Consider the following 25,453-nt stretch of genomic DNA (forward strand, 5'->3'; position numbering starts at 1 on the left):
ACTCTCCAGCTTATTAATATCCTTCCTACAACAGGGTCACCTGAACTGGACACAGTGTCCAGAGGAGGCCTCACCAACATCCTGTACAACCTCAATATAACATCCCAACTCCTATACTGAAAGGTCTGAGCAATGAAGGCAAGTATGTTTATGCCTTCTTAACTATCCTATCTATAATGTGATGCAAACTTCAAAGAATTATGCACTTGAACTGGATCTCTCCATTGTACAACACTACCCAAAGTATAAAGGTTGAGATTTCGTGGGTCTTCCATTTGTATCTGGCAAGGATTTCCCTTCAAATGTCCTCCACCTGCCACATGGAAATATACTCCTTGTTCAACATAGATGTCATGCTTGTCTGAAACATAGCTGCAATGCATCTTGAAGATGGTACACACACTGCTATCACCATCTGTCAGAGGTGAAAGTGGGTGGAAGGGGTCCCAAAAAGCAGGCTCCTTTGTCCTGGCTGGTTGGTGTTGAGTTTCTTGTTTTGTTGGTACTGCAGTCACCCAAAAGAATGGAGAGTATTCTATCATACTCCTGACTCGTGCACTCGTGCATTGTAGATTTGTGTAGCCGTAAATGTTAGTTACTTCTCATTAGTGCATTCTGTCCAGGTCTTGCTGCATGTAGACAAAGACCGCTTCAATATTGTAGTGATTGTAACAAGGTCAGCCAGGTGGACCTCATAGAATATGAATTCCTTGATTGGGGGCTGTTAATCTTGTCTAGTCAGGGAGCTGCTAAAAACAGGTGTGTCAAGCATCCTGTCAAGAGCTGACTTTGAAGGAGCTGGTTCAGTGTCGAGGACTTCCCATGTGTAAATAAAGGTTGACTTGGTGACAGAATGGCAGCCTCTGTGGAGTTATTTCAAGTATCTGAGGAACTGTGAACAGCATTGAACAGCTCTGCACTGGGGCTTCTGATGGAGGGCAAGTCATTGATGCAGCAACTGGTTACCCTGAAGAGTTCTTGCAGCAATGTCCTGGAGCTGAAATGATCGATCTTGAATAACGATGAAAATGTGTTGCTGGTTAAAGCACAGCAGGTCAGGCAGCATCCAAGGAACAGGAAATTCGACGTTTCGGGCCAGAGCCCTTCATCAGGAATGAGGGGAGGGTGCCAGGCAGTCTTAGCCTGCCTGGCACCCTCTCCTCATTCCTGATGAAGGGCTCTGGCCCGAAACATCGAATTTCCTGTTCCTTGGATGCTGCTGACCTGCTGTGCTTTAACCAGCAACACATTTTCAGCTCTGATCTCCAGCATCTGCAGACCTCACTTTTTACTCGATCTTGAATAACTACAACTATCTCCCTTTGTGCTAGATATTACTTTAGTTATGATGAGAGAATGGACAAACTGGAATTGTTTTCCTTGGAGCAGTGGAGACTGAGGTGGGCACATGGTGGAAATGTATAAAATTGTGAGGGACATAGACAGAATAGATGGAAAGAAACCTTTCCCAGTGGTGGAGGGATCAGTACCCATGAGGCATAGATTTATGGTAAGGTGTAGGAGATTTAAAGAGGATGTGAGGAAAATCCTTTTTTTTCCAGAAAGTGGTGGGAATCTGGAACACACTGCTTGCATGGGTGGCAGAGTCAGAAATCTTTATAGTATTTAGGTGTACAGTTGTGATGCTTAGGCATACAAGACAATAGGCCAAGTGTCGGAAAATGGGATTAGATAGTTAGGTGGTGCAGTCCAGATTCAATCAGTTGAAGGGCCTTTTTTCCGTGTTTGTAGATCTCTAATATTGCTGAAATGTTGTAGCCTTTGCAATGTTCAATGCCACCAACCATTTCTTGATATCTTGTGGAGTGAATCAAATTAGCTGAAGCCTGGCATCTGTGTCTGGGGACCTCTGAAGGAGGCCAACATGGATCATCAGCTCAGCGTTTCATGCTGAAGATAGATGGCATACAAAGACCTTAGTTATGATATTCCTCAAAGCATGCAGATGCTCTTCAGGCTGTCACTGGAAGTGTCATGCAATCCAGAATAGTCTGCAGTTCTATAAAGTGGTCACACCATTGAACAGGTGTAGGTTTTGTCCATTCTATTGTGAATGGTTACTCACAAGGCCTCAATAAATTTGTACTGCTTAAAAAGCAACCCTTCCTTTGTTGATTGACATCAACAATCCCAATATTCAACATCTGATGTTAGCCTTGATGGGTTCCAGCTTTTGTGTATTGAAAAGAAAATAAATCCTGACTCTGCCTGCCGAGCATCTGAATTGTAATCCTGTTCATTCAAGAAAATAAGATCTTGCAATACAGGTGTCTGATCTTTCTGTACTTTTAGAATTCTTGTGTGCAAGAACACGTAGAGTAACATTCACATGTTTTTCCTGTTGGTATTGCTCCTTGAAAGCAATAATTCTGTCCCTTGGCAACAAACCTCTACCCTATACCTTTTTGTAAGTAATAGTTTTCAGGAAATAACTTTCAAATTACCACTAGCCACATCACGTTAGACAAAATAAAATGTCTCACTATTCCAAAGCAATGATCATTTAAAATCAGACATGAAAACTGTTACATTGCCTGCAGTTGAATTTATTTCTTGTGACTTTGTTATCAAACTAACATTATAGTTAAGTTCAAATATATTTTCGCTGGAAAAGGTATTATTTTTAGTTGAATAACAAGACTGTGCAGTTGTATAATTTTTGTTTTACACAACTTGGTGCAAAGGTTTTTCTTTCTAAACACTGTTGTACAAATTGTCAATATTGGAAAATCTAGATAATACACAACTTGATGTTTACCAATATATAGTACTGTTTATGCATTATTCTATGAGATAGGAAGTTTTGTTGGAGAATTAGATTTTTATTAAAAATTTATACTGTTGAATTTGCTACTTTTTCTAGACTAATGAGTATTGCTAAACAGTGTCCATTGGAATGGTAGACACACAGATCCAGTCTAATGCAATAACAACACTAGAAAATGACTCTGGAACCCCATTGGTTGAAGAATTGGTACAGGAAATGGCGAATGTAGAGGACAGCAGTTCAGAATCATTCACCATTGATGAGAAACAGACTGCAGAAAATAGTCCTGGATCAAATGAGACTGTGCCAGGTAATTCCCTTTAATCAGACAATACGTTTTCCAAATATTTGTGTGAATATGATTTCAGTATTTGACCCATTAGCCTTAATTATTGTTCTGTTACTAATCAAATATTCTACCCTATGGAAGAACAAAGCCATTTATTGGCAATGGCAAGTCATCTCTTCAAAACTGGAGAATTGCTGTTAGACAAATTAGATAAACGCTAGCTAAACTAGTTTTCTGATCCGTATTGGTATTGATCCTGTTACAATCCTGGATCAGAATTAATTTGTTGCGACCTGGTTTGGAATCAGTACCTTTTACTTTTAAAGAGATAAAGTGTGAAATCCAAGGTACTTGCTAAGACAATAAAGCCACAGATTGTTATTTTGAACAAACAAACAATAAACTCTTACAGTACAATATGTGTATAAGTTATTTCTAACACTCAGAATTACAAATACAACAACAGACTATGATTGAATAGCCTATAGTACATATCAAATAGCAAATATAATCATGAAGATTTCTTAGCAATTCACCCTAGACATCAATGATACATTGAGTCATTAAATGTCATAAGTGATCTTAATTCTTTACTTTTACCAATCTGGTCTTGAAACCCCTCTTGAGCTGCCCTGTCATGAACAGCCTCAATGACTGTTCCAGTACTACTTTCCTATCCTGGGTGTGTGTTTCTCTTTGTAACACTTAACTCCCTGTTAATTCCAGAATTTCTTCCTGTGTTTGTTCTAACAATACAGAGCCATTTAACTGCTTATGACTCCTCACTGAACCTCCTGCACGGAGGATGTGTGAGTCAGCTGCCTTGCCAACAGTATAACAAACTGCAGCACTCCTACGTGGAGTTTCCTTTTGTCTCCAATGACAACCAACCCACTCACTGCTATAACTATTGAACTCTTCTTCAATAGCCCCAGAACTGTCCTGAGTGACCTATAAAACCTTGCAATGAGTACTTACCCAATTGCTAGGCAGATTTGAATGTTGCCATCTAGCAACTTTTGGAACTATTTATTCCATACATATAACCACTCATACATTGTTGGCTTTCTCAGCGCAAAGCTTTGATACAAATAAAAGATTTCATCATAATCCATGGAAAGAGATACATTGACTAGTGTAAGAGTTGAGTCCATAGGCCACAGCTCCTAACCAGCCTGGTATCTCAATTTGTATGTTGGTCCTATCAATATATACATTTAATGTAGTAACAAAGAACTCAGCCCAGAAGGTGGAAATTAAAACCATTACCAGCACATTCAACCCATTTAGTACCACTTACCCACCCTTTCCTCACATCACAGCAATTTTGTTTATTTTCGTACCCACAGTCCTGTAAGATAATGCATTTCAAATCTAAGTACGCATCTTTTTAAAGAAATCCTTATGTCATACTTTCTGGCTCTTTGCAAATCACTTTTAGTTATGAACGATTGGGAAGTTTCTCATTATTTACTCTTTCAAAAATCTTCATGATTTTAAATAACTCTATCAATCTCAGTCTTATCCGCTATAAGGAAAATATACCCAAATATTCCAGTACATCCATGAACTTGTAATACCTCATCATGGAACCATTCTGATTAATGTATCCTTGATGAATACAATGATAATGGATAATGTACCTTATGATTGTTCTATCCTTCTGTGTACCTTTTTCCAAAGTGTTTATGTCCTTTTAAAAACTTGTGGTGCAGAGAGTTGGGTATAATACTTTTGTTGGGCCAGTTTAGAGAAAAAGTTATAAAAACTGGTGTTTAAAAAGAAATTTGACCTTGGATACTTTTTCTAATGTGTATGTTTTTTTAAAATATCCAAGCTTTGTGACAGACACAAAGAGAAACACATTTTTCAGCTAAAAGTGTTGTTATTTATGGAGAATGGTGTTGTTTTCAGGTATTAACTGTTGTTTCGAGAGTGTGGTGCTGGAGAAGCACAGCAGGTCAGGCACCATCCGGGGAGCAGGAGATTTGATGTTTTGGGCATAAGCTCTTCATCAGGATTGAGGCTTGTGGGTGGGTGGGTGGGGGGGGGAGGTGCTGAGAGATAAATGGGACGGTGGTGGAGTGGGGGGAAGGTAGCTGAGAAAGCGATAGGTTGATGAATGTGAGGGAGAAGGTAATGGGTTGGAGAGATGGTTGGAGTGGATAGATGGGAAAGGTGATGGACAGGTCAGGAGGGCAGTGCCGAGTCGGTGGCTTGGCACTGGGATAATGTGGGTGCAGGGGAAATAAGGAAACTGTTGAAATCCACTGTGATCTCGTGTGGCTGCAGGGCCCCAAGGTGGAATATGAGGCGTTCTTTCTCCAGGCATCAGGTGGTAAGTGTTCATTGCCAAACACTTACCACCCGACACCTGGAGGAAGAACACCTCACATTCTGCCTTGGGGCCCTGCAACCACATGGGATCAAAGTGAATATCAACAATTTCCTTATTTCCCCTCTCCCACATTATCCCAGTCCCAAGCCACCAACTCGGCACTGCCCTCTTGACTTGTTCATCACCTTTCCCATCTCTCTGCTCCACTCTCCTCTTTGACCTATTACCTCCCTCAGCTTCCTCTATCACTTTCTCAGCTACCTTCTCTTCACCCCCCCACACCCTACCTCCTCCCATTTATCTCTCAGCACCCCACACCCCCTCTTCTCCCCCCCAGCCCACATGCCTCATTCCTGATGAAGGGCTTATGCCTGAAACATCAATTCTTCTCCTGCTTCCCGAATGTCTGACCTGCTTTGCGTTTTCAGCATCACAGTCTTGACTCTGATTTCCATTATCTGCAGTCCTCGCTTTCTCATTAGCTGTTGTTTATGTGGTTCAGAGATAAAGGAAAGCAGTGAAGACGTGAGAGATTGTGATGTCACTTTAGAGACCCAGACAAATGCTCTGGGTTAATGGGTTCAAATCCCATTATGGCATATGGTGGAATTTAAATTCACTTAATGAATTTGGATTTGAAAACTTGTACTAGTAATGATGATCATGAAACTATATCATCAATTGTTGTAAAAGCCACCTTCTTTGTGTCTGGCCAACCTATGATTCCAGATCCACATCAACATTGACTATCACTTGACTCCTGACAGCTTAGCAAATCACTCAGTTCCAAGACCATTAGGGATGGGCAACAAATGCTGGCCTTGTTGGTGATACCTAGATCCCATGAAGTAATAAAGAAATAAGAGTTATGATCAACAGAGTCATAGAGATAAACAGACCCTTCTGTCCAACTCATCCATGCCAACCAGATATCCTGAATTAATCTAGTCCCATTTGCCAGCACTTGGCCATATCCCTCTGAACCCTTCCTATTCATATACCCATTCAGGTGCCTTTTAAATATTGTAATTGTCCCATCTTCCACCACTTCCTCTGGTAGCTCATTCCATACACGCACCACCCTTTGCTTGAAAAGGTTGCCGCTTAAGTCCCTTTTAAATTTTTTACCTCTCACCCTAAACTTATGGTCTCTAGTTCTGGACTCCCCAACCTCATGATTTTATAAACCTTTATAAGGTCACCCCTTAGTTTCTGACACTCCAAGGAAAACAGCCACAGCCTATTCAGCCCTTCCCTACATAGCAAAATTACTTTGGGTCAAAATTTTCTAACAACTGGGAAGCAAACAAAGTTAAAGAATAGTAGCTTTGTAAACAATCTCACTCACTGCCAAACTACCTTTAATATCTTTGCATGCTTTAACAAGGTCATGCTAGCTGATCTGTTGATTAAAGTGTGTAAATGATGATGTAATGAGTCCTGCCTTTCTCCAGGTGTTTGCTTTCAGTGGAATATTTTGGGTGGAACTTTGTTTGTCTAGGATCTATTATTGTAGCGTTGGTAATATTATCTCCTCCTTCATCTCAAGCAACATTCAGATAAGTCAGTAGAGATAATTTATTAGTGTAGTATTAACAGGTTACGACATGAAAGAAAGGAGGAATAGACAAATCTCTTCTATTGGAAGGAATATGTTGAAGACCGTCCTTCAAAATGTGTAAGGTTTTAAGAGTATCTGCAGGGAGAATATTTTTATTAAAATAAAATTAAGAACTGTAGATACTAAAAATCTGAAATACACATTAACAGCAATTGTTGGAGAAGTTCAGCAGATTTAACATTTTAAATTTAGTGACCCTGGATAAACATATGAGGGAGAGATTAAGGAAATTGGATCTGCATTTCCTAGCATTTTGAAGAATGAGGTGATCCATTTAAGACTTATAAACTCTTATGGGATGTGACAGAGTGAATTCACCTATAACTCTAGAATTAGAAAACATTAATCTCAGGTTAAGGGACATGTCTTTTAAGACTTAGATGAGGAACATATTTATTTTCACTGAGAGGGTAGTGAATCTTGAGAGTTGTTTACTGCAGAGGGCTGTAGAAGGTCAATCAATAAGCATATTTAAAATTAAAAATTGATAGATTTCTCGAGATGACCAAGCATGGCCTAGAAAGACCTAGAGAGGGCAGGCTAAATGGGATGAATAGCCTACTTGTATATCTCTGACCCTAACTTAGTGGCTGTTGTTTCAGGCCTATATTTCTTGTTTTCAAACTAAAAATAAATGCATTCATGTTATGATATCTTTTATGATATCATTTTTAATTTCTACCTCATTATATATTACCAGATTTAACAGAGCAACAAAGAGACAGCCGTCCAATTAAATCTATATTTTGATTCTGTCTTCACAAAGGAGGACACACATAATGTCGCAAAAATGTTGGTGAACATGGAGTCTAGTGAGAGAGAGGAATTGAAGGAAATCTGTAATAATAGCGAAATTGATGGAATTATAGAGTGATAATTCCAGGACCCAATAATTACATCTTAGAGTGCTTAAGGACATAGAACAGTACAGGCCCTTCAGCCCTTGATGTTATGCCGACCCTTTATCCTCCACTAAGATCCAACTAACCTACATACCCTTCATTGCACTCATTGTACTTAAGTGCCTATCCAAGAGTTGCTTACATGTATCTGACTCAGCTACGACTGCCAGCAGTGCATTCCACGCATCCATCATTTTCCTGTGTAAAGAATCTACCTCTGACATCTCCCTTAAACCTTCCTCCAGTTACCTTAAAATTATGCCCCCTCATGATAGACATTTCTGTCATGGGAAAAAGTCTCTGGGTATCCACTCTATCTATGCCTCTGAACATCTTGTACGTCTTTATCAAGTCGCCTCTCATCCTTCTTTGCTCCAATGAGAAAAGCCCTAGCTCCCTCAACCTTCCTTCATAAGACATGCCTTCCAGTCGAGGCAACATTCTAGTAAATCTCCTCTGCACCCTCTCTAAAGCTTCCACATCTTTCCTATAATGAGGTGACCAGAACTGAATACAATATTCTAAGTGTGGTCTGACCTGGACGCTATAGAGCTGCATCGTAAGCCTGCAGCTCTTAAACTCAATCCCCCAGCTAATGAAAGCCAACACACCTTAACAGCTCTATCAATTAGGGTGCAACTTTGAGTGATCTATGGACATGGAACCTAACAGCCCTCTGTTCCTCCACACTGCCAAGAATCCTCCTTTAACCCTGTATTATGCATTCATATTTGACCTTCCAAAATGAATCACTTCACACTTTCCCAGGTTGAACTCCATCTGCCACTTACCAGCCCAGTTCTGCATCCTGTTAGTGTCCAGTTGTAATCTACAACAACCCTTCACACTATCCACAACTCTTCCAACGTTTGTGTCATTGGAAAACTTACTAGCCCACCCTTCCATTTCCTCAACCAAGTTATTTATAAAATTACAAAGAGCAGAGGTCCAAGAACCGATCCTTGCAAACATCACTGGACACCGAGCTCCAAGCTGAATACTTTCCATCTACCACCACCCTCTGTCTTCCATGGGCCACCCAATTCTGTATCCAGATGGCCAGATTCCTCTGTATCCCATACCTCCCTACTTTCTGAATGAGCCTACCATGGGAACCTTATTAAACACCTTGCTAAAGTTCACTGCTCTACCTTCATCATCAATATGTTTTGTCGCATCCTCAAAGATTCAATAAAGTTGTGAGGCATGACCTGCCCCTATCATCCTGACTATCTCTAATGAAATTGTGTTTTTCCAAGCAATCATAAATCCTGTCTCTCCGAATCCTCTCCAATACTTAGCCCATCTTGGACATAAGCCTGTGTTAGGTCTGTAATTCCCAGGGTTATCCTGATTTCTCTTCTTGAACAAGGGAATAATATTTGCCACCTTTCAATCATCTGGCAGTACTCCAGTGGACAGTGAAGACACAAAGATCATCGCCAAAGGTGCGGCAATCTCTCTTCCTTCACTTCCTGTGGTAACCTAGAATATATGGTGTCATATTATCTATCCTTATTTTTTCAAAGTTTTCAGCACCTTCTCCTCCCTAACATCAACCTGTTCTAGCACATCAGTCTAATTCAATCTAGCCTCAGAAATGTCAAGGTCCCTCTCAGTAGTGAATATTGAAACAAAGTATTCATTAAGGACCTCCCCTACTTCCTCTGACTCCAAGTGCAAGTTCCCTCCACTATCCCTGATTGGCCCTACCCTCACTCTCTCCATCCTCTTGTTCCTCACATCAGTGTAGAATGCCTTAGGGTTTTCCTTAATCCTACCAGCTAAAACTTTCTCATGCCCTCTAAGTCCATTCTTCAGTTCCTTCCTGGCTACCTTGTAACCCTCTAAAACCCTGTCTGATCATTGTCTTCTCAACCTTAAGTAAGCTTCCTTCTTCCTCTTGATGAGATGTTCCACATCCCTTGTCACCCAACGTTCTTTGAAGGTACCATCCCTTCCTCGCCTCAGTGGGACTAACCTGTCCAGCACTATTAGCTTGTTTCCTAAACAACCTCTACATTTCTGTCAAGCAATTCACTGAGAACATTTGTTCCCAATTTAAGCGCCATGGTTCCCGCCTAATAGCATTGTAATTCCACCTCCCTCAATTAAATACTTTCCCATACCATCTGCACCTATCCCTCTCCATGAGTATAGTAAAGATCAGGGAGTTGTGATCACTACCACCGAAATGCTCTCCCACCGAGAGATCTGACACCTGGCATAGTTCATTGCCAGGCACCAAATCCAATGTGGCCTCCCCCTATCCGGCCTATCTACAAATTGTGTCAGGAACCCTTCTTGGACACACCTGACAAAAACTGTTCCATCCAAACTATTTGAACTAAGTAGACTCCAATCGATATTAGGGAAGTTAAAGTCACCCATGACAACAACCCTGTTACTTCTGCACGTTTCCAATATCTGCCTCCCAATCTGCTCGTCCGTATCTCTTTTGCTGTTGGGGGCCTGTAGAACACTCCCAATAAAGTGACTGCTCCTTTCCTGTTTCTGACTTGCACCCATACGGACTATGTAGACAAACCCTCCTTGACGACCTCCTTTTCTGTAGCTGTGATGCTATCCCTGATAAGCAATACTACTCCTTCCCCACCTACCCCCCCCCAAAAAAAATTCCTTTTGAAACGTCTAAACCCTGGAACATCCAACAACCATTCCTGCTCCTGTGATATCCAAGTCTCCCTAGAAAGTGGCCTTAGAAATAGTGGTTATCTTTCAAGGTTCTGTAAACCCTGGAACAGTTCCTATGATTTGAAGGAAAGTTAATGTAACCACTATTTGGTAAACGAAGCAGAGAAAGCAAATAGGGAATTGTAGACCAGTTAGACTGATATTGGTAATAGGGAAAATGCTAGAGTTGAGAACAAAATATTTAATAGCAGTATATTTGGAAAACAGTGACAGAATGTAAGCAGTAGAGTTAATAAGGTGAGCTAGTAAAAGGCTTTTGATAAGGATTGACATAGTGGATTAGCATGTAAAACTAAACCCCATGGTTTTGGTATAGAGTACTAACATGGGTAAAGAACTTGTTGGCAGGCATGAAACAAAGGGTAGGATTAAACTGATCTTTTACCCAGTGGTAGGCAGTGACTAGTGGGTAACACAGGAATCAGTGTCTGGATTCCTGTTTTCATGATAATTTAGATTAGTGAAGTAAATGTATATCTCCAAGTTTACAGATGATACAAAGATGAGTGGGAGTGTGAACTGTGACGAGGATACAGAGATGCTTCAATGTGATTCGGACACACAGAGTGAGTGGGCCTTTCTTGCAAGCACCTGTTATTTCTTGATTTGTACTCTCCCCTCACGTTATGATATTATTCCCACCAGTGAATTATTTTCCAACCTGTTTTCTTTCTTGCTCCCAAGAGCATCCATAGTAAATATGATGTAGATAATTTCACCTTTACTCACTTTGGTAGCAAAATCATGAAGTGCAGATTGCTTTCTGAATGGCAATAGATTAAGCAAGGGGAAGGTGTAATGAGACCTAGGTGTCCTAGTACACCAATTGTTGAACATAAGTATACGCCTACAACAGATGATGAAGAGGTCAAGTGATGTGTTGACCTTCATAGTGAGAGGTTCGAGTATTGGAGTAGGATGTGTTGTTGTAATTTTAGAGCCTGATGAGAACATTCCTGAAGTATTGTGTGCAGTTTGGCCTTATCTGAGGAAGGATATTCTGGCTATGGATGGAATACAACAAAGGCTTACCAGACTGATTGCTGGGCTGACAGGATTGATGTATGAAGAGAGACTGGAGAGGGCTATATTCTCTGGAGTTTAGAAAAATGCGTGGTCGGATCTCATGGAAACCCATAAATTTCTAACAGGGCTAGGCAGGGTAAATGCAGGAAAGCTGTTCCTGATGACTGGGAAATTCAGAACCAGGGGTCACAATCTAAGGCTACAGGATCGGCTATTTAGGACTGAGATGATGAGAAATATATATATATATTTTTCATATAATGGAGAAAGGAGGAACAAGGTACTGAGTTGGATAACCAGTCATCGTCCTATTGAATGGCAGAGCAGCCTTGAAGAAATGAATGACCTACTATTAACTCGTCCTCAAGCCTACCTTAGCCAATTTGTTTCGTTCAGTCTGAGACTATTAAAATCACCTGCTATTGATGGAATGTCTTCCTTGCAAGCACCTATTATTTCTTGATTTGTACTCTACCTTCCTATTAGGATATTATTCCCAGCAGTGAATTATTTTCCATCCTATTTACTTTCCTGTTCCCAAGAACAGCCATATTCAACTCACAGTGTGTGAACAAGCCATTTCTCCCAACAATTCAAGACTGATCTTATGAAGAGTAACCCACCTAGACCCATTCCCCAATACTCTAAATCTCCCCTGACTGAGCATTAAACCTACACATCTCTGAACACTATGGGTAATTTAGCATGGCCAATTCACCTAACTTGCACATCTTTGGATTGTGGGTGAAAACTGAAGCACCAGAGGAAACCCATACAGGCACTGGTAGAACATGCAAACTCCACACAGACAGTAGCCCAAGGCTGGAATTGAACCTGGGTCACTGGCACTGCGAAGCAGCAGTGCTAACCACTGAGCCACTTTGCCACCCATAAACTCTTTACCATTAGCTCTACTGTCCTCTCCACAGATACAGCCAGACCAGTTCAGTATTTCCATTGCTTCATGTTTTTATTTCTGATGTTTTTCCCCACGCTATTTCTTATCTCCACACAGACTGATTTACATTTTAACCTTCCAAGCCAAGGTAATTTCTCACTACAGTACTGATCTCATGGTTTATTATTCTGAAGAAGAGTCACTGGAATTGAAACTTTAACTCTGTCTCTCTTCACAGATGCTGCCAGACCTGCTGAATTTCTCTTGCAATTTCTGTTTTTGTTTCAGATCTTCAGCATCTGCAGTTCTTTATTTTACTTATTAACAGAGTTGCCCCACCTCCTTTTCCTTTTTACCCTGTCAGAAATATTAAGTTATCTGTGAATATTCACTTTCCTGCCTTGGTCAGCTTACAATCAAGGCTCTCGGAAATGGCTATCATATTGTATCCATTTGGTTTTAATCTGTGCTATCAATTTATTTATCCTGTTATGAACGTGTGTACATATTATGCATTGTCAGTTGTTCATTTCAGTACTGGGTGACAAAATTAGTCACGATTTGGAGGTGCTGGTGTTGGACTGGGGTGTACAAGGTTAAAAATCACACAACACCAGGTTATAGTTCAACAGGTTTATTTGGAAGCACTAGCTTTCAGAGCGCTGTTCCTTCATCAGGTGGTTGTGGCTTATACTCTACAAAACTGATGTTTTGGTAAATACATTAAAAAAGCAATAGTGAATCAGTGGTCTACTTTAAAATCAGTTGCTGATTTGGTATTACCCATTTTGCACGACTACAAATACTAGTTTCACTTCATTTAAGTCCTTGTCTAATTTTGTGCAATGAGAAATGTACAAATCCTTTCGCTACTGCTTTTACACCAATTCTGGTCCCATGTACCTTTTGTAATTTAGAAATTTTTTTTTAAAAAAAAACAAAGTTATGTTTCAATGTATTGAAAATCAGTCAGAGTAAAGTATGCATATGTGAATGTGGCTACAATTACAACATTTAAAAGTTATTTGGATAGCTACATGAATAGGAAAGATTTGGATGGATATGGGCCAGGAGCAGGTAGGTGGGACTATGGGTTTATGTTGTCACGAGATAGTTAGGATGAAAGGTCTGTTTCAATACTGTATAACTCTCTGACTCTGTGATTACAACTGCTTCATAGCCTGCTTGAGATGTATGAACTATGAAAGGCGATTAAGTGCTGCTGCTGCTTGTATGTTTTTCTGCTTTTCCATGACTTTAGTCACTTCAAAAATTGTAACTGGTGACAACAGTCTTTCTGTGGTCATAGGGTGTTTCCACTCACTAACTAAAAAGTTAGTGTTGCAGAACAAAGGGACCTTGGAGTGCAGGTTCATAGTTCCTTGAAAGTGGAGTCACAGGGTAGATAGGATAGTGAAGAAGGCATTTGGTATGGTTTCTTGCAAGTATAGGAATTGGGAGTTTATGTTGCAGCTGCACAGGACATTGGTTAGGCCACTTTTGGAGAGTATTGTGTGTAGGTCTCCCTTCTATCGGAATGATGTTGTGAAACTTGAGAGGGTTCAGAAAAGATTTACAAGAATGTTGCCAGGGTTGGAGATTTTGGGCTATAGTGAGAAGCTGAATAGGCTGAGGCTGTTTTCCCTGGACCATCAAAGGCTGAGGGGTGACCTTATAGTGGCTTATAAAATTATGAGACTCATGGATAGGGTAAATAGACAAGGTATTTTCCCTGGGGCGAGGGAGTCAGAACTAGAGGGCATAGGTTTAAGGGGGGAAAATATTAAAGGGGACCTAAGGGGCAAATATTTCAAGCCAGGTGTTGGCGTGTATGGAATGAGCTGCCAGAGGAAGTAGTCGAGGCTGGTACAATTGCAATATTTAAAAGGCATCTGGATGGGTACATGAATAGGAAGGGTTTGGAGGGATATGGGCCAAGTGCTGGCAAGGGGGATTAGATTAGGTTCGGATATCTGGTCAGCATCGGGAAGTTAGACCGAAGGGTCTGTTTCTGTGCAGAACATCTCTATGACTCTAAGTTAAATACTTTTTTATTGCTAATACTTGTGAGCAACTTATCTAAGTTCGTTCTTGAATTATTTATTTAATAGTGATCTTCTGTTGTACCTTTCTATTCTTGACAGATTCTCTCTTGTTCATATAATATGTAATAATCTTTTCACTATTTGATCATTCAGAGCAAACTGTAAAGCATAGAGTATATTGAACCCTATGTCTTCTGCGTAAGATTTGTTATTCATGGAATGACTCCCTCTTTAGAGGTGGTATTCTTTTATAGTTAGCTTGAAAAAGCTGATTTGTTATTTTTCAAGAAATTACTTTTAGATATTCAATGCTGATGGCATCAGACCCAGTCAGCATGTGTCTCATTTCCAAGATTCTGCTTTATTACAGTGTGGAAAGAAATGCTGATTATTCCTCAAAATACCGTTTATGCTATCTTTCATCTACTACTTGTTCTTATTGCTAAGGTTGGTGAAACTGTTCAACTGTAGTTTTCATAATTGTGTGTTGGAACGTCTAACAGAATGTTTCAACCGTTTATCCCATAAGATCTTGATTGCTTTATCTCATGTCCAGACAAACGGTTGAATATAATGCCAGCAATGGCTGGCTTGATCAACCTTAATCTGGTTCTGTGCCAGTTAGGCAATTAACTGCTTGGCACTGGGGCTCCTGCCCTTTTAAGGCTAGAATCTTTTCCGTATCTTCCAATCCGTCCCCTCCCTCCAAAAGCTGCCAGGTAGTTGCGCAATCGCGCTCAAGGCTAGTCAGAAAAGGAGAGCGTGTATTTGATTTTTCTATGAGGCAGCTCCTATGCACAGCAGCACCATCAGGGAGCCACAGGTTACTCAACTAGGAGTGTCCTTCCCTTGAATCTGCCAACTTGTACTGCACGTGTTTGATAGTTTGATGGTTGTACAAGGGCCTCAGTTAGCCTCTCTTAGGAAAGCTGCAAGTGAACTGGGTGATCCAGAAGGCAACAGACATTGTCTCCCAGTTGTACACTTGCTTCTGCCCCAGTCCTTGACTCACTATTCCCAAGGGCCAGGTTAAATTCAGCCCAAGGTCTACAATTCAACTTAATGGCTTGTTGATTCGTGTTGATCACACTGACCTGAATTCCTTTCAAGTAATAGTTATTTCCCACTCTCGAACAAGGGGACAAACTGGAGGAAACACAACAAGATTAAATGGGTGTGTTTAGGCTGACCAGCTTGTTTATGCATTGCATAATTCTTTATAAGATTAAAATTTATGAGTAGCTAGGCAGATTCATATGCAGAATATATTTTAGATCTTTTGAGAAGGCTGCTTGGTAATCTATAAATCAGATTTTGCTGATTGTTCCTGGTTTAAGTTTGAAGTGATGCATTATGCGCAATATTGTGTCATCAATATCTCTGTTTCACAATGAAGTGATGAAACATTGTTAGCAACGTTTTTGATTGTGTGAATAATATTTTCTTTTGTTTCAATCTGTTTTTCTTCCCCCAGCGCAGTCTTGGCTATAATTGAATCTAGACAGTCAATAATTTGGAAAAAGCTGAATTAGTTTGATTGGAAGCTCTTTAGATCAAGTAAATTGGATGGGGCGGTTTTTGTGCAGTGTGTCCAGGGAGCTTTTCTAACTCAGTATGTAGATTGTACAACCAGAGGGGAGGCCATATTGGATTTGGTACTCGGTAATGAACCGGGACAAGTGATGGGCTTGTTAGTGGGTGAACATTTTGGTGATGGTAACCACAATTCTGTGACTTTCACCTTGGTTATGGAGAGAGATAGATGCGCACAACAGGGTAGATTTTACAATTGGGGGAAGGGAAATTACGATGCTGTAAGACAGGATTTGAGGAGCATAAATTGGGAGCATAGGCTGTCAGGGAAGGATGTCATTGAAATGTGGAACTTTTTCAAGGAACAGATACGACGTGTCCATGATATGTATGTACCTATCAGGCAGGAAAGAAATGGTCGTGTGAGGGAGCCTTGGTTGAAGAGGGAGGTTGAATGTCTAGTAAAGAGGAAGAAGGAGGCTTACATAAGGTTGAGGAAACAGATTTCAGACAGAGCAGTGGAGGGATACAGGATAGCCAGAAGGGACCTGAAGAAAGGGATTAGGAGAGCTAAGAGAGGGCATGAAAAATCCTTGGCGGATAGGATCAAGGATAACCCCAAGGCATTTTATGCGTATGTGAGAAACATGAGAATGACGAGAATGAGGGTAGGTCCGATCAAGGACAGTAGTGGGAGATTGTGTATTGAGTCAGAAGAGATAGGAGAGGTCTTGAACGAGTACTTTTCTTCAGTATTTACGAACGAGAGGGACCGTATTGTTGAAGAGGAGAGTGTGAAACAGACTGGTAAGCTAGAAGAGATACTTGTTAGGAAGGAAGATGTGTTGGACATTTTGAACAACTTGAGGATAGACAAGTCCCCCGGCCCTGACGGGATATATCCTAGGATTATGTGGGAAGCAAGAGAGGAAATTGTAGTACCGTTGGCAATGATCTTTTCGTCTTCACTGTCAACGGGGGTGGTACCAGGGGACTGGAGAGTAGCGAATGTTGTGCCCCTGTTCAAAAAAGGGAATAGGTATAACCCCGGGAATTACAGGCCAGTTAGTCTTACTTCTGTGGTAGGCAAAGTAATGGAAAGGGTACTGAGGGATAGGATTTATGAGTATCTGGAAAGACAGTGCTTGATTAGGGACAGCCAGCACGGATTTGTGAAGGGTAGGTCTTGCCTTACAAGTCTTATTGAATTCTTTGAGGAGGTGACCAAGCATGTGGATGAGGGTAGAGCAGTAGATGTAGTGTACATGGATTTTAGTAAGGCATTTGATAAGGTTCCCCATGGTAGGCTTAAGCGGAAAGTCAGGAGGCATGGGATAGAGGGAAATTTGGCCAATTGGATAGAAAACTGGCTAACCGGTCGAAGTCAGAGAGTGGTGGTAGATGGTAAATATTCAGCCTGGAGCCCAGTTACAAGTGGAGTTCCGCAGGGATCAGTTCTGGGTCCTCTGCTGTTTGTAATTTTTATTAATGACTTGGATGAGGGAGTCGAAGGGTGGGTCAGTAAATTTGCAGATGATACGAAGATTGGTGGAGTTGTGGACAGTGAGGAGGGCTGTTGTCGGCTGCAAAGGGACTTAGATATGATGCAGTGCTGGGCTGAGGAGTGGCAGATGGAGTTCAACCCTGCCAAGTGTGAGGTTGTCCATTTTGGAAGAACAAATAAGAATGCGGAATACAGGGTTAACGGTAGGGTTCTTAGTCAGGTGGAGGAACAGAGGGGTCTTGGGGTCTATGTACATAGATCTTTGAAAGTTGCCACTCAGGTGGATAGAGCTTGTAAGAAGGCCTATGGTGTATTAGCGTTCATTAGCAGAGGGATTGAATTCAAGAGTCGTGAAGTGATGTTGCAGCTGTACAGGACTTTGGTTAGGCCACATTTGGAGTACTGTGTGCAGTTCTGGTCGCCTCACTTTAGGAAAGATGTGGAAGCTTTGGAGAGGGTGCAGAGAAGATTTACCAGGATGTTGCCTGGAATGGAGAATAGGTCGTACGAGGATAGGTTGAGAGTTCTCGGCCTTTTCTCGTTGGAACGGCGAAGGATGAGGGGTGACTTGATAGAGGTTTATAAGATGATCAGAGGAATAGATAGAGTAGACAGTCAGAAACTTTTTCCCCAGGTACAACAGAGTGTTACAAGGGGACATAAATTTAAGGTGAAGGGTGGAAGGTATCGGGGAGATGTCAGGGGTGGGTTCTTTACCCAGAGAGTGGTGGGGGCATGGAATGCGCTGCCCGTGGGAGTGGTAGAGTCAGAATCATTGGCGATCTTTAAGCGGCAATTGGATAGGTACATGGATGGGTGCTTAATCTAGGATAGATGTCGGCACAACATCGTGGGCCGAAGGGCCTGTTCTGTGCTGTATTGTTCTACATTCTATGTTAGTTCTGATATGAAATTTAGTTTGTTTCGCCATGAGTTGATGTTCTTGTTGCGTGCCAGATGAAAGATATAATGTAGTACCTGATTTGCTTTTAGTAAAATGTATCAGGATACCATACTAAATGGTGAAAGCAAATTGGAGGTTAGGTCATCTTTAGTTATAATAGCTGATGCATGCTCTGATACTTTAGGCCTGCATTGTTATTTTATTAAAAAAATTATGATGTAATAGTGGAATTTTTACCATTAAAAGACAGACAACAGTGGAGAGAACTACAGATCCATTATAAAATCAATTATTTTCTGAAAGAGCAATATTGCTTTCTTTTTCAAACTATCTAGTTACATGTGATGTAGCTAGTTGTTGGGAAGAATTACCCAGTGACTGGTAATAAGTTATAAGTTATTCTTATTTTTGACCTTGAATTGAATTGTATTGCTTTAAATTTAGTTTTGACTTTTTGAATGAAATGAATTATTGTCCCTGCCTCATGGATTATTTTTAGAATATTTAATATTATCTCCATTTTACTTGGATTACTTTAATATCATAAGGTTTGTTTTGTCTCCTCCTCATCAACTTTCAGATACTCTTACACCAGCCTCTAGTCCATCATCAACCATCTTTCCTGTTACACCATTAAACCAAGATGAAGCTTCCACCTCTGGATTCAGCATAGAGTGCCGAGTGTGTGGGGACAAGGCCTCGGGCTTTCATTATGGTGTACATGCCTGTGAGGGCTGTAAGGTATGTGCAAGTCTTTTTTTAACTGAAAGATTTTGTTGGTTTTGACAACAAAAATCAACAGTGTAATGTTACAATGATTTTATCGATGGCTCTTCTAGTGATGGTTAAAGGTGAGAGCTGTGTTGACTTGTGTTCAATTCTGACCATTTTACTAAACGTACAACGTCAGAAGGGTTCCGTCTTTGTGTTGCCTGACATTTTAATACTTGATTTCAGATGCTTAGGACATCAGATATTTGGTTAAATGCAGTCTTGAAGATCTTTATGACATCAGCTAATGTCATTCATGTATTGTGCATGTTGGTGATATTAGGTGGAGTTGAGTCTCTTCCATCCTATTCTATTCTCAACCTCCAACCAACGCAAGGCAGAAAGCGACTTATTAAGAAGTTTGATTGGTCAGTTGATCTTGTTGTGCATTCAGGCGAGAACCGATGCTAGTTATATCCTATTGGAACTGTGTGTATCATGTTTTAGCATGTTTTATGGTTGAGGAGGACGTAAATGTTGTGAAAACATTGAAGAAATTAAATTCAGAGAAATGTGCTCTCATGTTTCCAGCCTTGTAATCCAAAAGATGTAAAGTTAGTAATTTTTAGTGATGCTACGCAAGTCAATCTTCAGACTAGGTATATTAATATGACAGGGCTTATTACATTCTTGCTGGAAAAGAGTAATATTGTCCATTGGTCTTGAAGTCCAATATTATTAACAAATTAGTTCCAAACACTTTAATTGCTGAAACATTGGCACTAATGAAAGTAATAGTTTTAGGACTGTATTTATCTAATATAGTGAAGGAAATCTTAGAAATGAACAATCACACAAAATCTGTCCGTAGAATATCATGTTCTCTTTCTGACAATATTCATTTGACGAAGGATGTTGCAAAGAAAATGTGAAAGAAATGTTGAAAAGTAAAGAGATTTCTGAAATAAATTGGATTGATGCCAGATATGAATTGTCATCTTGTCCTACAAGGATAAATGCTGCTTAAGAAATTACTGATTGGGTTCAAAGAGGAACATCTTGTGTGATGAAGACAACATGGAATGGTGTTATAAAAATAGTTGTTAATCTTATATCTTTGTCCCTCTGTTTTGAAATAGCGATTTAGGTTAATTTTTTTAAGTTTCACTTATTATCTTGTGCACTGTTATAAAGTCCACTCTCTATATTCTTTCAATGGTCAAGTTTCCCTATTCTGCTAACTTTCACTAGTATCATGCACTGATCAATGAGGATAGCAGTTTCTTTACTTTCTTGTTGCTTTAAAGGCTTTGAGTTTTCCTTATATCCAGGTAATCTGAATAGATCTCTTTATTCAAGAAATGGCCTGACCTCTGATCTATAAAACTCCTGCATCATTGCCTTTTGCTAAGTTAATCAAATCATGCCTCTCTTTGGTTTCTCAAAACAGTGTCTGAATAGGTTTCAGCATTTATTTTGCAGCAGAAAACTTAATTTTTTAAATTTATTCTCTCCGTTTTATTTGAGCTCAAGATCTGTGTGAGTATTAGTAAAATAATTTCAGTTTATTTGATTAAAACTTGGCCTATGTATGACTAAGCAACTTTCTTGGTGCCCCATTGCCTGGACACAATTGAATCTTCTACTTGAAAATAAAGATGGGCAAATTGACTCATTTGCTAACCTTTGTTTGTAGATCTACTGTGGAAATTTTTTTTTTTGTCCAGACTGAAATGGCTACCATAAGACCATAAGACATAGGAGTGGAAGTAAGGCCATTCGGCCCATCGAGTCCATTCCGCTATTCAATCATGGCTGATGGGCATTTCAACTCCACTTACCTGCATTCTCCCCGTAGCCCTTAATTCCTCGAGACATCAAGAATCTATCAATCTCTGCCTTGAAGACATTTAGCGTCCCGGCCTCCACTGCACTCTGCGGCAATGAATTGCACAGGCCAACCACTCTCTGGCTGAAGAAATGTCTCCACATTTCTGTTCTGAATTGACCCCCTCTAATTTTAAGGCTGTGTCCACGGGTCCTAGTCTCCTCGCCTTCAGGAAAAATTTTCCTAGCGTCCACCCTTTCCAAGCCATGTATTATCTTGTAAGCTTCTATTAAGTCTCCCCTTAATCTTCTAAACTCCAATGAATATAATCCTAGGATCCTCAGCCGTTCCTCATATATTAGACCAACCATTCCAGGGATCATCTGTATGAATCTCCGCTGGACACGTTCCAGTGCCAGTATGTCCTTCCTGAGGTGTGGGGACCAAAACTGGACACAGTAACACAGTACTCCAAATGGGGCCTAACCAGAGCTTTATAAAATCAACCAATTTTGAACTCAACCTGAATCAGACTTCAGTAATATGTGAAAGGTTAATGATTAAGTTTAACTATCTACACTGGTAAAGTCAATTTCATAAATCAAGACGACCTCTTCACTTCTTTGATTTTTTTTGGTGCAGACTGTGGCTTAGGTCTTCTAGTTCCAAAAGCAGAGAATTCTGAGATGTTCACTATTGCTCAGGACTGGAATATCACCACAAGTTCTGGGGAAAATACTTGCACTAAAGCAAGGGACCTGTAGTTTTCCAGAAATGGCTCTGTGACCACTCTGATGGCCTTGGTGTCATCGCCAACATGTAAACTTGGGCTGTTTACCCTGTGCTTGACAAGCTATTTACCTAATTTAGTTAGGTAGCCATAAGGAAACATTGAATGCCATTTGTAATTAACCTGTTCGGAGAATATCCAGGTGAAACCTTCTCTTAAAACACTTGGGGTACTGAAGCACGCTTCACATCCTGTGTCCCAGCTTTACTTATGCCTCATGCCTTTTCTTCTGATTCTACTCACCAGCCCCACTCTACACCCACAGCAGCTTTTGTTCTTCTCCATTCAGCAGAACTGAGGAGGTGGATCTATATAGGAGAGACTTTTCTACATCCACAATTGAGGAGCCAGATTTACAGAGAAGAGGGGTAATATGGTTGGTTATGAACAAGGCTGAGACAGATTTTGAGATGAGCAGAGCCAGGGAGGAAGAGCAAGTGGGCAGAGTGAAAGTGGGGGTGGTGAACTTGAGCGAGCAGTGTTTGTCAGGTGGTAACTCGTGAGAATTAAAAGTTGAATAAAGAAAGCCTTAACAACACCTGTGTAGACCTGTTGGCACATAAACACAGCAGTTCTCAGAATACTAGAGATGGATGTCAGGGGTTTGCTTTTCTGCAGTGACCTCAAATAAGGCTTGGATTCACTCCGTTTGTAGCTTGCATTCACATTCCGAGCTCCTTTTGCCTGCTTTGTGCTGTGGACAGGAGAGGAAATCTTTGGCTCCTGATATGTAAAATGAGAACAATGCACATTTAGGCTTGGTCGAGAATGTATGTTTCCATTTCTTGTCGTGTCTGGAATATCCAGGGTATTGTATTCTTTCCCAGGGAGAAAGAACTGTATCAGGAGGACTAGACTAACTGCCATTTTTAAAATTCATTTATGGGATAAGGTCTAGGCCGGCATTAAGAGTCAACCATATAGCTGTGGGTCTGGAGTCACATGTAGGCCAGACCAGGTAAAGAAGGCAGTTTCCTTCCCTAAAGGACATTGGTGAGCCAGGTGAGAAGTGGAATTTTCCTGACAATCAACAATGGATTCATGATCATCATTAGACTCTTAATTCCAGATTTTGTTTTTATTTAGTTCAAATTCAACCATCTGCCGTGGCAGGATTTGAACCCAGGTTTGAATCCAGAACATTACCTGGTATGTGGATTAACAGTCCAATAATAATACATGTCACCTCCCATGTAGTAACTGAAAGTCCAAAACAACAAATTAAATGTGCTAGATAAATAATTTAATGCAATAAACTGCACTATTGCACTCCACAGTAAATGTATAAAAACAAATATAACACTGAGATGCATCAGAAGTTATTAGGGCAGATGCGCAACTGCTTGAATTTTATGAATTCGTTCTCTTCCAAAAGCACAAGGGGTGGCATTACACTCTGGATGGAGTACTTTAATATCCATCACCAAGAATGGTTCAGTAGCACCACTACTGTTAGTTAAATCCTAAAGGATATTGCTGCTTGACTGGACCAACAGATGGTGAAGAAAACAACAAGAGGGAAAACAATGTGCTGGACCTTTATTTTCACCAGTCTAGTTGCAGCAATTGCACTTGTCCATGATAGTATCGGGGTAATGGTAACTGCATAGTCTTGTGGGGACAAAGTCCCGCATGCAAATCGAGGATACTCTCCATCGTGTTATGTGACCCTGTCACCATGCTGAGTGGGATAGATTTTGAACAGATGCCGCATCTCCAAACTGGGCATCCATGAGACACTATAAGACAGCAGCAGAATTATATTCAACCACAATCTGTAACCTCGTATTGGCATAGCCCTCCATGCTACCATTACCATGAAGCCAGGGAATCAACCTAAGAGCATGCTAGAGGCTAGGAATTCCGTCATGTATAACTCACCTCCAGACACTCTAAAGCTTGTACATCATCTACAAAGCACAATTCAGGAATCTGAAGAAATAATCTCCACTTGTCTGGATGCATACAGCTCCAACAGTACTCAAATTTGTCACTATTGAGGGCAAATTAGCCTGTTCGACAGGCATGCTATCCATCACCTTCATTCTGTCCTTAATTAGTGCATTTTGACATTTCTAAGATGAACTGCAACAACTCACCAAGGCTTCTTTATTAACACCTTCTAGTTTCATGACCTCGACTACCTAAAAGGATGAAGGTAACTGATATCTGGGAGTGCCGACATCTGCAAGTACTCCTCCAAATTGCATATCATCACATAAGCAGTTTAATAGTTTAGAGACCGTGGAAGGGTTGAGAGAGGTGCGGGTGAGTTGGACTTGGGTCCCATCACTTTACACATGGAAACTCAAATGCATTTAGTCAAAGACATCAAGGACCAACATATTGAGAAATAGGAAGTGGACACCAGAGATAACATGGGATTGGGAAGTGCATTGGCTGGGCATTTTAGTTTTTAGCACAATTGTATTCTTGTAATTCAATCCTTGATGAAATAGTTTTGCTCCTTCTGTACATTTGAAATAGAATCTTGTAAAAGAAATTTCAAGTCTGCCATAACCTAATGTGTCATGCTTCAATAATAATTTCCAATAGATGTCCTATTCCTGTGTTATTGTATTATTGAAAAACCAAAATCTTGTATTCCACTAGAATCAAGTTGCTCTATAATTGCCACAGGGGTTTTTATTTTGCAGGGCTTTTTTAGGAGGACTATACGATTGAAACTGGACTATGATCAGTGTGAACGCAACTGTAAGATTCAAAAGAAGAATCGCAACAAGTGCCAGTGCTGTCGTTTTCAGAAGTGCCTTGCTGTGGGAATGTCACACAATGGTACAAGAAGACTATATGACTTTACTTTAGATTTCTAATCAAAAGCATAAATATTGAGTCTGATTTTGATTAGCAGGTGCATAGATTGTTCACAGGTTGATGTACAATTTTTTTTCCTATACATGTATTCGCATTATGTACCATATTGTACACAGTGCATCCTAATTTAGCTGCATTAGTTACATTTTGGTCTTATTTTTTGTATGGCCAATATGTGCATGTAGTATTTACTTGGTTGATCTGGTTCAGTAGCTGCATTACGTGGTTATAATTCCTTGACTGCCTATATGATTGCTGTTTGACATCAAATCCTGTAGTTTTATATACTTGCTAGTTCATCTTTGACATCAGTCTGCAAGATGCTGAAAGGTGCAGTTTGGGGCAAGACCAAAGAAACACAAAAGCTACTTGCAGGAAAGGAAGTATGGAAGAAAATAGTGTTAATATTAGAGGGGATGAAAGGAAAAAGAAAGGAAACATCAAGAGCTAATTTAGTACCATTTATGAATGTCATGAACCATGACAATTCTGAGAAGGCCTGCACTGGTTCGACTACCTAGTGCTCATCTCCTGCCTTTTCTGCAAATCCTGACATGCCATTTCTTATTGGGGTGGCATGGTGTCTCGGTGGTTAGCACTGCTGCCTCATAGCACCAGAGACCTGGATTCAATTTCAGTCTCAGGTACTGTGTGGAGTTTGCACATTCTCCCTGTGTCTCCCTCTGGGTGTTCCGGTTTCCTCCCACAGTGCAAAGATGTTTACGT

At 40.5% G+C, this 25,453-nt stretch overlaps 1 protein-coding gene across 2 annotated transcripts in view; it reads left to right on the forward strand.

Moving 5' to 3' along the window:
- pparab (peroxisome proliferator-activated receptor alpha b) overlaps positions 1 to 25,453 on the forward strand; it is a 70,323-nt gene that overhangs the window by 24,733 nt on the left and 20,137 nt on the right. For both annotated transcript variants that reach the window (XM_060839897.1, XM_060839898.1), the window contains exons 2-4: positions 2,885 to 3,098; positions 19,144 to 19,304; positions 24,550 to 24,688. In XM_060839897.1, coding sequence (XP_060695880.1) covers positions 2,918 to 3,098; positions 19,144 to 19,304; positions 24,550 to 24,688 — 481 coding nt within the window. In that variant the 5' untranslated portion in view covers positions 2,885 to 2,917. The remainder of the gene's footprint in view (positions 1 to 2,884; positions 3,099 to 19,143; positions 19,305 to 24,549; positions 24,689 to 25,453) is intronic.

This window comes from Hemiscyllium ocellatum, chromosome 19 (genome assembly GCF_020745735.1).
Source record: "Hemiscyllium ocellatum isolate sHemOce1 chromosome 19, sHemOce1.pat.X.cur, whole genome shotgun sequence".
NCBI lineage: Eukaryota > Metazoa > Chordata > Chondrichthyes > Orectolobiformes > Hemiscylliidae > Hemiscyllium > Hemiscyllium ocellatum.